General features: G+C 43.8%; 1 protein-coding gene across 2 annotated transcripts in view; it reads right to left on the reverse strand.

Moving 5' to 3' along the window:
- Positions 1–771: 771 nt before the first annotated feature.
- Positions 772–15,107, reverse strand: part of B4GALT5 (beta-1,4-galactosyltransferase 5) — a 69,193-nt gene continuing 54,857 nt past the window's right edge. For both annotated transcript variants that reach the window (XM_072944375.1, XM_072944376.1), the window contains exons 3-9: positions 11,635–11,748; positions 10,532–10,656; positions 9,340–9,456; positions 8,386–8,573; positions 7,527–7,649; positions 4,856–4,957; positions 772–3,914 (exon numbers count right to left, since the gene is read on the reverse strand). In XM_072944375.1, the coding sequence (XP_072800476.1) occupies positions 3,767–3,914; positions 4,856–4,957; positions 7,527–7,649; positions 8,386–8,573; positions 9,340–9,456; positions 10,532–10,656; positions 11,635–11,748 (917 nt within the window). In that variant the 3' untranslated portion in view covers positions 772–3,766. The remainder of the gene's footprint in view (positions 3,915–4,855; positions 4,958–7,526; positions 7,650–8,385; positions 8,574–9,339; positions 9,457–10,531; positions 10,657–11,634; positions 11,749–15,107) is intronic.

Genomic DNA, 15,107 nt, shown 5'->3' on the forward strand with positions numbered 1-15,107 from the left:
CAAATTACTTCCTAATCCCATCACACACAGCCATACCTCCTGGAAACTCTAGAATCCATTGCTCTATCCTTATCTTGACCCACAGAGCCCTGCATTGCACGGTCTGGCTCCGTGCATCTCCCCAGCATCACAGTGCCCCGTGCACCCCTCTGTCCCCACACTCCCTCATTACTGGCTTTCTGTCCCTGCAGCTCCCTGTTCATCTCCCCTCAGCTTCCCCACCGCCCCTCAGGGATGCCTTCCCTACGAGGCACTCATGGCCTGTGGTTCTCTCCTTTACAGAGCGTATAGGGGTTGTAATTGAAATCATACCCCCGTCTGGGAGCGCTGGAGAAAAGGACCATAAGCTTTATGAGGCCACTGGCCCTCTCTCATTTCACTCATCATATCCTCAGTACCTGCGCACAGAGCAATGGGAGTGACGAGCATTCAACAAGAAGAAGCCGTGATTATATCTCCAAGCAGAATCAGGCAGATGGCAAACTCTGGACTGGCCCCGGAGGACTGGAGGCAAACGTCATCCACCCTCACCGCCCGGCCCTGCCCAAGTGTCTTACTCGACTTGATGGGCATCACCTGGGCCAATTATTGAAAGAAGACCCAGGCGTGGGGGGATGCCCGGTAGCTCCATGGGGTTCAAATCAGCAGCGTTTTTCACTCCTGTTTTGACTGCGGGGATAGGCGGGCACTGTTCCTCTCAGGACCACGCTGAGGTCAGCCCAGCAAAGTGGAAGCCAAACTGTCCCAGACAAAGAGAGACGACCACCAACGTTTAGTTCTTGAATATGTATTTTTTACTGAAAAAATCATTCATAAATTAACATACAAAAATGTACAAACACATGAGTAAATAATGTAATGACAAAGGACTATTTTTTTTTTGTGAAAAGTGTTTTTTAAAACATCTTTAGATTTCAGTGCAAAAATGTACCCCTGGCACCTCTGAAAACATAAGAGCAAGCTCAAAAAACCGTAGTGATGGAAATAAGCTAGCTACGTTCAATGCCATCGTCAACGGTGAGTGGATACAATCAGTACGCGTGGCTGGCGCTTAGCTATTAACGTCTGCGGTAGAGGAGCTCTCACAAGAGTCCCTCTAATGTCGAAATGACTATTTTTGCAGATAACTGCCCCCCCACCCCGGCAAAAAAACAGCACGAAAGGAGAAACTTTAACCTGCACCCAGCAAAGACAAGACTGATTTAAGGGGTCATCCATCGGTAGCCTTAAAGAATTTCAGCTGCCAAAATATGCACAAGGTCACACGTGGTTCTTATTGTTTTTGGTTTTTTTTTAACATGAGAATTTTACGATATTAACAGCACACAGACCTGGCTGTGTTTTCAGCTTTTACGTTTCCCCACATGATACCCAGCTCCGTGGATAAATGACTGACGTGCACAGTGAGAGATTTCACACGGATAAAACAGTCTCACACATGACTGCAAGGTGATTTAAGTGACCCTACTTCGAGCAGTGGAAAGAGACTTCTCTTTTTGTCCTCAAATCAGCATTTTCTTTTTCAAATCAGGTGTCAGCCCTTTGCCGACATTTTGTTCTTGGTGGTAAATATGTTAATGAAAAGCTTCAAACAAGATCATTTTACAACCCTGCTGAGTATACACGCGTCATCCTTGACCAAGAATTAGTCTGTCCTGGCAAATTCTTCCAAATGATATCATAGTTTTGTCACATTGAAAAGCAGCTCACAGCCCTCAGAGAGGAGGCAAGGCCCACACGCAGGCCTGGGGGTGCGCGGAGGAAAGGGGGAAAGAAATCTTTATTGCTCTATGCACCATGTGGCAAAGGAAAGCCAGAAAGAACTTGTGTGTCGTGTTCCCTCATGAAGGGCTTTTAAAGCATGAAATGCTCAAAACTCTTTTAAAACGTTATGATACAACTTACCAGCGTATTCAAGGACAGCAGTCCGCCCTCTCATATGAGCCGATAAGAGCTTTGCAATGCATTTTCTAAATAGCACTCTACTCTTCAAAAGGACAAAAACACAACAAAAAACAAGGCCTGGCCAATCACTCCCACAGCTTGTGGGGATCATATGTCCATGGAACCAACACATGCAACGGAAAGAACCCCAACCCACGTGTATGTACATGAATATCGCCCCTACACTCACGTCCGTGTAAACCATGAAAATCAAGGAAGTTGAAGGCAAACAAGGCAATTAAAAAAAATATGAAGTACTCTTCAGAAAGCACTCCTAATCACAATATATAAATATGCTTTATGGAAAAGGAAGGGGGGAACTGGCATTTTTTCAGAATTCTACAGAAGCCGAAAGGGGACTATGAGTTGAGGGGTTTGGCTCAGGGGAAAACAGAGGCACAGATTCAAATGCAATTCAGAATCTGACTTCAAAAAGCACATGGGGGTGTGAACAGAGCACCTGGGCTCTTGCATTGGGCAGCTTTGTTAGTCTAATTCCAAAGCTTTGATTTGGTCTAACCTGGATCTCAGCTGGCCCATGATACACAAGGGTCCCATGCTCCATGGCTGAATTCTTCATAATTCAGTTGCTCATTATTCTATGTACCAGTTCATAATGTTGACAAAGAATCTTTCCAGAAACCAAAGAAAAAAAGGGAAATATTCAGAGGAATCACTGAAGTTGGTTGGTAATTTAGGCACAGACTTCAGGAACCGTGGCCAAGTTCCACAAGAGGGAGGGAGGGAGGGAAGGAGGGAAAACCCAACATCCACACTCTCTTTACGACGATGAAGAGACAGACAAAGCCCAGGGATCCAGCGGCTGTGCACGGTGGGCCCACCTGAAGGGTTTGCTTCGAGCAGGAGAGCGGTGTTCTAACACATTAGCTTCCTGTTCGGCAAAAGACGGGGATGAGGGTGTACGTGCCCAGCAAGGAAGAGAGAATCCAGAGCCAAAGCCAGGAGCAAGAATTTTGGAAACGGGGACGGGAGGGGAAGAAGTTAGCTACCAGTGACAAAGACTGGACCATTTCGTTCTTTTGTGACATGCTCTATATCCACTCCCTCCCAAAGTGACAGCAATTTGGGACATGATTTTCTTCCATTTTAGCTGAGTTTCTGCATCTGTCAAACAAATATGTGATCTAACGTACAAATCCTCAGTTTGAATTGGAGCCAGCTATAAAATTAAATTTTAAAAAGGCATTTTACACGGCTTATTTACAATGATACTTCTTCAAGAAGTGATTGTTATATGTCTATTTATCTTCCCCAGCCCCTCCCCTCCACCCTCAGTCCCCACCCAAAGCAGGTAATTTTTTGTTTTGTTTTGTTTTGTTTTTAAATGAAACCAAAGAGAACACCAGAGATGTAGAAGAATGGTGTGTGGAGTTTCATTTTCTCTTCCTAAAACACCGCTGCCCGGTGGTGGGTTGGCCTCCTTGCTCTGAAGGCCAGGAGGCTCCAGCAGCCATTCGCAGGAAGAGGCTCGGCGGCAGGACCGTGGCAGGTCACAGCTCTGGTCCTGGAGATTGTGGCCGAGGTGGGACGCGGGGGTAGGAGACGGGCAGGAGAGCAGCAGGACAGACGCCTGTCTTGTGAAAAGAGAAAGTCAGTTCCTGGGCTGAGTCCCTCAACCCCAGCGGGTCCAAATGGTGAAGGCGTTTTGTGCGTGTACTCTGTTCACATTTTTCCCTTGAACCCTGTGATCCTTCATTAGTCACTGGATTTCTGTTCTCTTCCTCTGCGGAGCCCTGAGACGTGTCGTCAGGCTGCTTTCTTGGTGGCGGCGGGTGAAGCAAACATGTGTTTCCTCCTCCCCTCAGTACTCGGTCACCTGAGCCAGCTCGGGTGTCAAGTTGACAGTGATGTTTTTATACAAGGCGTCATACGTGATGTTTGCAAAGTAGTTCAAGTTGTTGAGGCCGTCCAGTCCTTGCCGCTCTTTGGATTTCCTCAGCAGAGCATACCTGTTTAAGCAGAAAAAAGAGTGGTGGCTCTGAGCGAGGGTCCAAGCTCCCTAGAACGGAGACGGAGCTGGGGAAGACCACAGGAGGGGGCATGACCCAAGGCGGTGCTTCTGCGCCCTGTGGAGGGCGACTGGTGGTTCAGCGCCTCCAGGCTAAACGTCATCATTAGAGCTAGAAAAACCTCCTGTTTCGTGCCAGGTGCATTACTCACCACACTATTTCATGTAATGCACCTGCCCCTTAGCAAACGAGGAAACCAAGGCTTGTGATATTAACTGGCGTGCCCAAGACCACAGAGTGGGGAAGTGGAAAGTAAGCTATAAAATGCATCAGATGAGAAAGTTCAGAGTCTGCATTCAGTGCCCTCTTACTCCCATGAAAACAGAGTTCACGCAGTCAGATCGGCTGTCTAGGGAACCGCCCTCCCCGCAATGAGCAAAAGACAGAGCCACTGGTGAGAATGCAGAGCACGCTCCGGCCACACGCCCCAGTCGGCCCAATTGATTGAAGGTGCAGAGGGTAATAAAGCAGCTGCAACCACACCAACAGATACTCAGGGACACCCTCCCAGAACCGGAGCTTGCAGAGACGGCGCCAACTCTTTGTCAGGGGACTGGGAGTTACACAGAGACCTTGACCCAAGTGGATCTTTTCCCAAATCCCTGACTGCGACAGAGGAGACTACAAAGCTTCAGGTGTAGAAAGAGTGGTTCCCTTCCAAGATCTTACTATCAAAATTTTCACCAATAGTTTGATTTCGCCCCCAAACTCCCACCGCCCAGTTAAAGTTAGATATAGGTAGGAACTCTAAAACAGCTGTCTGAACAAGACCTTGGGGAGGGGAGGGGTGGGGAGCAAAACAAGGGGCTGTAATGCTCTGGGACACCTGGAAACGCAAAGTATAGAGGATATTTGTATGAGGGATAAACAAGTGCACTAACCTTCCAAGAAATTGGACTTCTCCTCGATGGTGATAAGGAATGGACTTGTACTTCCCAGTGTCCCCTTCCGGCCGGCTCACAGAATAGCCTGCATTCTGTACTCTGTCCAAGACGAAGAGAATGAGCTTTAGGTAAAACGACCAAGTCCTGTAGGTGAACAAACCTATGCAGAGCTGAGGAACCCCAAGCTGGAAAACAGAACCTCTTCTGCAGCTAAATATTCAAATCGCCTACCCTCTGGAAAAGTTCAGGGTTTTAAAAAAGAAGTCTACAATACAAAAAAGTTTTGAAAAAGAGAAAAAAATTCAAAATTCAAAAAGAAACTCAGAATGCCTGAGGTCTGATGTAGGGTCTCAGTGACCCATGTGCATCCCATGCAGATGGGTGCACATGCTCCCTCTGGGCTGGCCTGTTTGGGGTCCTAGCAAAAACACGTTCTCACTGGTGGGTACCACTTCCTCTTCCACATCCTACTACAGAGCGAGTCGGCAAAGCCAGTCACCATGTGTTCTCCCTAATTAGGGAGAACTTATGTCTCCAAGCGCCTCCCCCCTCACCACAGAGATGAATTAACTTATATGACATCCTCTGATCTAGATGTAAAACTTCGCAATTTATGAAAAGTCTCTATGAGGGAAGGAGAATTTAAAGGAAGTGTTCAGGATATTTATTCTTAATATGAGAAAGATAAGACTTCCAAGATGGGTTTACTGGAAACTTGATGGGGCTCCAAGAAATACTAATACATGGTGGCAGGCTTATTTATGTGGAATTTGTGATCATTTCTTTATTTTAAAACTGTAGGGGGAATATTATTTCAACATCTTCCTTGACTCCAAATTATACTCTCATTTTGTTACACAGACATCCCTCAGTCTCCAGGTTGTGGGGTCTGGTTCCAGCACCCGCCTGGCAGATACCAAAATCTGTGGATGCTCAAATCCCTTAAGTAAAATGCATACTTTCTACTTAACCTACACACATCCTCTAGGTTACCTTAAGATCATCTCTAGATTACTTATAATTCCTAATACAATGCTATGTAAACAGATGCCAGTGTGTGGCAAATTCAAGTTTTGTTTTTTGGGACTTTCTAGAATTTTCATTTATTTATTTACTTTTTGGGCCACAGTTGAGTGAATCCTCCAGTTCAGAACCCGTGGATATGGAGCGCTGACTGTGTGAAGATATGTTCTCACTCTCATTTGACAAATACATACATGGAATGCCTACTGTATGCCTGGAAATGTGCGGGGTGCTGGGGAAAACCAGCCACAAGTTCTTGCACCAAGGGGCTCCTTGCTGAGCTAGGGAGAGTAAAGTGAGAACCATGACAGATGTTGTGGGAGAGCGCAAATAGATTCAAAACCAGTCAAACCAGTTAAATGTATGGAAAAGCTGTTCTTCATCACTAGGTTCCTAAGAAACCCAAATTAAAAGGATGAGATGCCATTTTTACCTTATCAGATTGAGAAAGAATTATCTGGAGGTGCTTTGCCTAACAGTAGCCACAAGCCACATGTAGCTACTGAAGGGCTGAAGTGTGGCAAAATTTCAAAAGGCTGTTTATATCCAATGTTAGTGGTGGTGTAAGAAAATGTGTACATTAATGAACTGTTGGTTGGAATCTTTCTGTAATCTTTCCTGGGGGAAAATTTGGCAATAACTATCAAAATTTTAAAGTGCATTTACTTCTTGACTCTGCACTTCCACAGCTAGGAATTTAATCTAAAGAAATATTTGCACATGTGAACAAAAGATGTTCAAAATTAAACAATGTTCATTGACAGGAGTGGATTAAAATAAATTATTGTCTAACTACATAAAGAAGTACCATGCACTGTTAAAAACAATGAAGTGCCTCTCTTCTTTATTAACATGGAGGGGATGTGTCTGGGTTGTTTAGGTATGAATAGAAAGAAGTAAATAGAAAGAAACAGCTTGTTCAAATGGCTACTTCCTGGGAAGGAAACAGGATAACAACAGGGGTTAAGACATACCCTTTGCTTTATGCACCTTTGTATTGTCTGAATTTCTACCAGCAAGTATTATTTTGTACTGATAACAAACACATCTTTTCTTTTCTTCTCTTTTTTTTTTAAAGCTGAGCTAGAAAGTGGATACAAGGTAGAAACTCTTTTGGTTATTTTGTTTCTTATTGGATTACTATTTACTTACTGTGTTAAAAATGCTAGTTGACACTACTCACACACAGCACTGTTCATACCAACATGTATAATACAAGCCTCATCTGAGGGCATGGATAAATCCGTGTACACATAACTAACATCTGACCTCTGGTTTGGGGAGGTTTCAGTGAAATGTACTGTATGAGTGTAAAATACACACCAGGTTTTTTTTTTTTTTGAAGATTTAGTAAGAAAAAAAATGAATGTAAAATATCTCATTAACATTTTATACTGATTACATGCTGAAATGGTCTATACTGATTATGTTGAGATTATTTTGGATATACTGTGATAATAAAAATACTTTAATGATTACATCTAATATAATAAATTAATTTCACCTTTTTTTTTTTTAACCTTTTACAATGTGGCTGCTAGAACACTGAAAATCACATACATGGCTTAATACATCATATTCCTATTAGACAGTGCTGGTCTGGAGAGTCTAGCATTTCTAGGAGACACCAGAAGAAGGGTAGTACCTGTTCCACAGGTCGTCATCTTCTCCACCCCAACCCCAGAAAGCATTAGGAAAGCCATTGATTTTCCGAAACTGTTCCACTGTTAAGCCGCTCACTCCGCCAAAGAACTCAGTGTAAGGAAGCCTAAAAGGAGATGTACAGCATCAATCATCTGTGCATTAAAGGGTGGTTTTTCCCCCAGAACAGGCCACCTCACTGAAGAACTGAGTCTTAAGTAAAACAATACTTTCTGTGCTACTGCCCTGAACCATCTGAGATTGTTTCCTCGGGCTGAGATGCATCAACCTGAGTAGCTAATTGAACTTCTTTCTAATTGCTTTTTTTTTTTAATAACAGCTTTATTGAGACAGAATTGACATACCATTTAATTCACCCATTTAAAGTATATAATGCAATGGTTTTTAGTATATTCAGGGAGTTGTGCAACTATGACCACAATGAATTTTAGTTAATTTCGTCAACCCCCCAAAAGAAGCCTTTGGTGCACCCACCATTAGCAGTCACTGCTCATTTCTTCCTTCTCCCCTCAACCCTGTGTAACCACTAGTCTCCTTTCTGTCTCTACAGATTTGCCGATTCCGGACATTTCATATAAATGGAATCATACAGTATGTGGTCTTTTGTAGCTACTTTCTTTCACTGGACATAATGTTTTCAAAGTTCTTCCATGTCACACATATCTGTACTTCATTCTTTTTTATTGCCAAACAGTATTTACTCCACAGTGTGGATATACTACACGTTGTTTGTGCACTCATCAGTTGACTGACATTCGGGCTGGTGCTAATTGGATTTTGCCATCTCTGCATCTCTCACCATCCTTTTAGAGTTAACCTCTTCAACAGGAAATGATACTCACAGATACATATATTTATCCAGTTTAGTCGCAAAGTGCCTTGGCATCTGTCCACATCCGTAATAGTTACGATCACTTTCTGGTATATGATCCACGTCATGAAAAATAAGACAGTCCCAGTCCAAGTCCTTCATTGCCTCTTGAAAACCGACGTTAAATAGCATGGCTCGATTAAAGGGGTGGGTGCCAACCTAAAAGAAGCAGGACTTTATTTATTGGGGGTGGGGGTAATTAGGTTGGTTTATTTGTTTGTTTATTTTTAGGTGGCAATACTGGGGATTGAACTCAGGACCTTGTGCTTGCCAAGCATACACTCTAACACTGAGTTACACCCTCCTTGCCCCAGAACTTTATGTTTAAAAGGACTCTTGAAGCACCGTCTTTGCCGTCTCAGCCTGTCTGAAGGAGTTTATTGAGAGCTCACTGAGCCAGAAGCAAGGTGGGTCCAGCCTGGCTTATCAATGACTCACAATCACTTGGCCTCTGGTCTTGATTGCCTCAGAAAAAAAAGGGGCGATAATGACAGACCAAAGCTCCTCTCTCCCAGGGCTGCTGTAAAGGCAGACAGTCAGCCACACAACAGCATTTAGAAGAATTCCCAGGCCCATAAACGGAAGGAAGAACAACACTGCCATTTCCTACCTGCGGCTCCTGATCTTAAGGGGAATTTCCTGGGTTTGGAGCCTAAAGACACCACCCAAAGCAGCTCTAGCAGAACCAGCACGCAAGAGGCCTCTGCTCAAGGGTAAACAAGGTTCCACCTGGCACTCAAATCTGCCGAAACTGAGCAACATCTCAAACCAGGGGCACAGATCGCTCTCTGCTCCCCTCCCCGCTGCACGGTGCCTCAACCATGAGATTTCCATTTTCCTGGCTCTTTACATCGAGAATAGATTGGCTTGAAGCATCCCAAACTGCTGTCTCAGAAGAAAGAACAGGGAAGAAAGGACCACTCACTTGCTCCACCACATAAAATGCAAACCGCAGGCGCTGGCGCTGAAGCATGGGAATGAGGTGTCGGAGCAGGACTGGGAGGTGCTCGTGGCGGTTCCGGAAAGGGATGAGGATGGCCACCTGCAGGGGGGTCGCAGCAAAAGAGGCCGCCTTGTTAGTCCCCTCAACTGTCGCTTTATGGCAAGGCACTCCTGCAGAATCAGGGACCAGCTCTTGGGGAGTTCTGGGAGCTGCCTTGTCCTCAACTTCTCAAAATGAAGACTTGTGTTGCAAGTTCACCCTTGGAAGTAAGTGGACCTCGTTCTTACATGCACCACACCATGTACACAGAGGGCCTGAGGATGAATTCAAGACCACAGCCCAGAGGAAGACCAACATTCTACACTGTGACCCAGTACACAAATATACCCACAGAGAAAGAAACACATAACTAAAACACACTTTGCAAAACAGAACTTCCCCTTAAAACGTGCAATGCATTTACACACACGCGCATGCACACACACACATATTTTTTAATGCTGGTCATTAAATTGGTTTTACATCCCAGTGGTAAGTTGGAAACACTAAGCTGTTCCAGATATGCTTTGATCATTGCTGTACCACAGCAGCTCACAGGGCTGGCACAGAATAAGCACTTTACTAAATACTTGTTGAAAGAATGGACTTAAGCCAGTGTTATAACCTTGACTGAGCCACACTACTGATGTCTCCTGGCTACAGTCACACAGAAGAATACTGAACAATTCTCAATGTCAGGCTAGGTACAACAGCAGCTGAACGTCTCAAAGAGGAAGGAGGAAAGCTGCTGAGCCTGGGGCCAATTCCACTTTTTATTCCACTGAACTCGTGGCAACAATGCCAAATAAGGCACGAAGCACTGACTTTGTGAAGATGGCTTCTGCAAATGTGTCACAAGAGACCTACCACCCCCTGCCCACTCTGCCTAGCCAAAATTCCTGTAAAGGAAGAGAAAGGGTCCTGCTCAGTCACCAGAACAATGAGAACTTCTGTGGCTGCAGAAGAGCCCTTGGGGAAACCCATTCCAAAATGTTCCCATCAAATGCATATTCTCTGCATTAAGTAGTAAGTAGGGTGCAAATTACAAAACGTCATGGGGAAACCCAGGGTGATCCAGATGATGGCAAGTCCCAGGTAGGCTCCCCAGCACTTGGGGCCTGGCCTCGCCCCCTACCTTCCATCGAGGCAAGCAATCCGATGGCTTCCAGTGACCTCCAAGCTTGATGGCTGGGTCTTTAGAGAACATTTCATGGATGGCATCCATTCCTATTTCACTCATGTTTATGTCTATCGGGCCCTCTGAACAGAGAGGGAGAAAAATACTAATTAAGAGGCCAGAAAAATGTAGATTCTTTCTATGTTCAGGGTTTTCATCTCGGGAGCAGATCAATGGTTTTTCAGCAGGTTGTGTTTTTAACAGGGATGGGGGTCCCTTCCTCCGCTTTCCAACTCATGGCGTTTCAGTTCGTCACTATTACTGGGCAAAGCAGCAAATCAAGAAATTAAGACTTCAGAGTTCTGCTTCTGCCAAGGGTGTAGCAAGAAATTAAGACTTAAGTACAACAGCAGCTGAACGTCTCAAGGAGGAAGGAGGAAAGGAGCCAAGCCTGGGGCCAACTCCATGTGCTCCTGAGGCAAGTAGAGACACACTGTCCCAATTCACTGATCAGTGACCCCACTAGTCACATCCAAACTAAGAACACTCAACATTTCTGACTCAAGTCAAGAAGAGGAACCATCCAAGAAGCCCCAAAATACAGAAAAGGCATAACAGTGCAGTGCCATTGCTTTAGATTACAAATGAGACTCCAGGCAGGAAAGGAATGGAAAGGGGAAGGGGAGGGAAAGAAGAGAAAGAGAAAGAAAAGATCCCAGAATTTTTTTTTAACCAGCACTTTGTTAGGAAAATAACTTCCCCTCACGTCAAACAAGTTATAATCAGTGTGAGATTTATACTAACAGACAAAGCTGACTGGCCACACTTTCTCTAGGACATCCTAACAGACCTCAAGTTACACAGGAGGGGCATGTGCAAAGTAAAGAGTGAAAAATGTGGTCGAAAATGGCACCAAGAACACAGGCAACCTTGGGGAAGGGCTGAAAGAAGAACCAGGACACAAGTATCTTTCATAATCCCTGTTTTCAACGGCCGGGAGATGTTTATAATCACTGTGTAAGTGGACATAGTGATCAAGAACATCCTCCCATTTATTTTATTCAAATAAAAGGACACAATAGTTTTAAAAGCAGAGGAAGATAAGCAAGAATTCTACTCACTCATGGAAGGGAGCCTTTCGGGGCAGGTATGGTTTGCAAAGTACGTGAAGTCTTCAGGAAGAAAAGTCGTGGTTTGTAGGAAGGTTTCGCTGTGATTCAAGTCAAGAGGATAATCTAGAGACGTAAGGAAAAAAGGCAGCTCAGATCGGTACGTCATCAATTCTGCAGTTCTTAGATGCCGAACTGTTTTTCTCAGGTATCTTTTGTGGAGGCAGGATGCTGGCCTAGCTCTTTCCTGTAGCTAAAATTTGAACCCATCAATAAAAATGTTAACCAGGTGATACTTTTTTAAAAAAAATTTTTATTGAGGTATAGTCAGTTTACAAGGTTGTGTCAATTTTGTATAACACTATTTTAACCAGTGTTTATATTCTTCCTGCTACTATAGCTTTATATGCAGTTTACAACAAATAACCCTACAAGGTAATGGAAAAAACAGAGCCTCCTGTCTTTCTCTAAAGGAACAGTTTTCACTTCTTTTAGCCAAATACCTTCATATTTACTTTCATCAGCTTTTTTTTTTTTTTGAGCATAATGTTTAATGTAAGGTAACAGTGGATGGGCAGAGCTGGTACAAGCCAATCTTGATGATTCCGTTTTAGGTCTATTTGCTGACCTCTCACTCTGAGGGATGACGGTTTCACTCCCTTCCTCCCTCACCCCCACCACACACATACCCTTTCCATCTTCCAGCCTCCCGATAGTCAAACATGATAACTGCAGTCAGGATAATCTTCAGTATTTTACATTATGACAATTCAGTAAGTACTGAAAAATATGGGAAGTTATGACTCTTCCTTTCCTGCATATTTTTTTTCCTACAGTGACTGTCTTGTTTTCCTGTTTGCCTAGTTCTATGTGGAGTAGTGACAACTCAACACCAGGCCCCGTGCGACCTCATTTCCCCTTAAGAGTCACAGGCATCAGGTCTTTCCTCAGCTTCATCTTCCCCACGGTCCAGCGCCTCCCGTCCCACTCCGATGGGGACGGGCTTTCCTCTGAGCCTGATGGACACACGCTGTCCTTGGACACCCCCCCCCACTCCTTGGAGGCCTGGAGAGTCCCTCCATTTCCCTACAGCAGTGAACCTCATTTTTCCTAAGTTCAATTTTTCCCTTTTTCCTCACTTGGTAGAACACATGCGTCCAGTGGCTTCCTAAGAAGGGGGAATGGGAAAGTGACTTTGAAACCCTGTATATCTGATTGCTTTTATTCCTCCTCAGTTAACACACACATTGGTTAGTTTTACAGAATTCTAGGCTGGAAATAACTTTTCTCTAGAACTGTAGTGCTGTCCCACTGCCTCCTAGATTCCCCTGTGCCTGTTAAGTCTGAAGCCTTTCCAATTCCTGATCTTTGTTAACGGTGACAGAAATTCTTTCTGGAAGCGTGAAGAACGTTCTCTTTGTGTGGGAAATTTCACATTGGTGTGCCACGCTGAGGCTCAATTTTCACGCACTGTGTTGAATATTTGGTGAGTCTTTAAAGTCTGGAAATTCATGTCCTCCTCTTCTAGACTTTCGGGATGGGGAGGAGGTACTATTGTGCTGATGACCTCTTCCCTTCGGTATTCTGTGCTCTTTTTCTGGGAAACCAAAACATGATTTAGATGTTGGACCTCCCAGTCCTATAATTTTCTCTCTTTTCTGACTTCCCATCTTGCCATTTTTCTGCTCTCCCTTCCCTGATGTTCCCTCAGTTTTTCCCAGCCCTTCTTTTAATTATCATGACTGCTATTATATTTTTTGTTTCAAAGACTCCCTTTGATTTTCCCTCTGTTCATTTTTTATAATATCTGGTTTCATGCTTGGAATCCTTCTTCTCTTACCCTTGAGAACATATGTGATAGTTAAGTTCCCTCCTCCCAGCAGTCTGTTTCTTCTAATTTGCTGCTTCTTGTTTGTTTTGATCTCTAGCACAGTGATCCTTGGCCATCTGCTAATATTTAAGAGGGAGGCACTAATCAGCTAACTGGAAGGGTTTGGACTGAGGTTCTTCATTGTAGGGTGTTCTGGCCAGAAGTTTGGTTTGGAAACCTCCAGTGTCAATATCTTTGGGTCTTTCCTCTTGCTCCAGTCTGATTCCCCAGAGAAGTCTGTTTTAATCTCTTGCCAGAATGGTACAGTCTTTGCTGCAAGCATCCTAAAATTGAGGAGGAAAGAAAGGCTGGGGCACCCTAAACCAAGCCAGGTGTCCCCAGTTGAGTGACCCTCTGTTTTACCACCTCTGGAAGTAATTATTAAGCCCCCAGTATTTTGCCAAGACGGGGAAAGGAAAGCATCTGACTGCTTTTTAAATAGTTTTCAATCAACCTTTATCTCAGTTGCCATCTTTACTCGTATCTTCAAAAATATTTGATATTGCTAATTCCTGAGCTTCTGAGGGATTTTGGGCTACAAACTGGGGTGACTGTTGGTCTTCCCTGCTGTCAAATTAGCAGTCAGTTTTCTTGGGTCTGTTAAGTCCTTTATCACTAGTCCATCTGCTTCCCAATGTCCACAATTTTCTACTGTGGTCTCCTTTCTTATCCTCTTTGGGTTTTGTTTTGTTTTGTTTTTTTTTTAACTTTTTTTTAATAAGCGTGCTGGGGATTGAACCTAGGACCTCATGCATGCTAAGCACGTGCTCTACCACGGAGCTATTATTACCCTCCCTCTTTGTTATCTTCATTTTTAAGGGTTTATATCATTAATCACACACACACACACACACACACACACCTCTTTACTATCATTTTAGTTTTAAGAGTGTGAAGCAGGTGTCTTTTATTCCTCGGGAACTCTATGAAGGGAGCTGTCCAACCTCTTTACTTTTTTACAGATAAAGAAAGTGAGGCACCATCTACACAGCTCGTACAAGGAGACTTGGCTAGTGCATGACAGAGACCCAGCTAAACTCTGGGCTAGTATGTTTCCATTACACTGCACTGTTTTTTTCAGAGTATTAAAATCTCTTTCACCAGTCCTTTTGGATTCATGCTGATTCTATGAAAATTAAAACTTCCTATTCAAATTCACTCTGCACCCTGGAATTCTAGAATCTTCAACTCAGATTTTTTTTTTTAAAGCACTACGAGAGGGTTTCCAAGCATCAAATGGCTAATACAGTGAATCCTTTTATACAGACACATGGCTGCCTATTCTAGAAGGTACTCAGAGGACAAAACTCAATGACAGGCGACTTGAAGAGAATTTTAAATATCGTAACAGGGAGGAAAGGAACAGAATGCTTTCTGTCCTTTTTAGTTGTAGCTTTCCTGAAAACCAGTAAGCCTGCATTCATATAAAGACATAAGCCATGTCAGCATTAACACTACATTTACACAGAAATTTTGCCCAAAGTCCTTAGTTCACAAATGCAAACCTATCTAACCCAAGTTGAGCCTCTTCTGAAGATATTAGCACTTCAAAAAGCTATGTCAAGAACTTCCAAAACTAATCATTACTCTTGATGATTCTGATTTTGCTCCTTAA

Source organism: Vicugna pacos, chromosome 19 (genome assembly GCF_048564905.1).
Source record: "Vicugna pacos chromosome 19, VicPac4, whole genome shotgun sequence".
NCBI lineage: Eukaryota > Metazoa > Chordata > Mammalia > Artiodactyla > Camelidae > Vicugna > Vicugna pacos.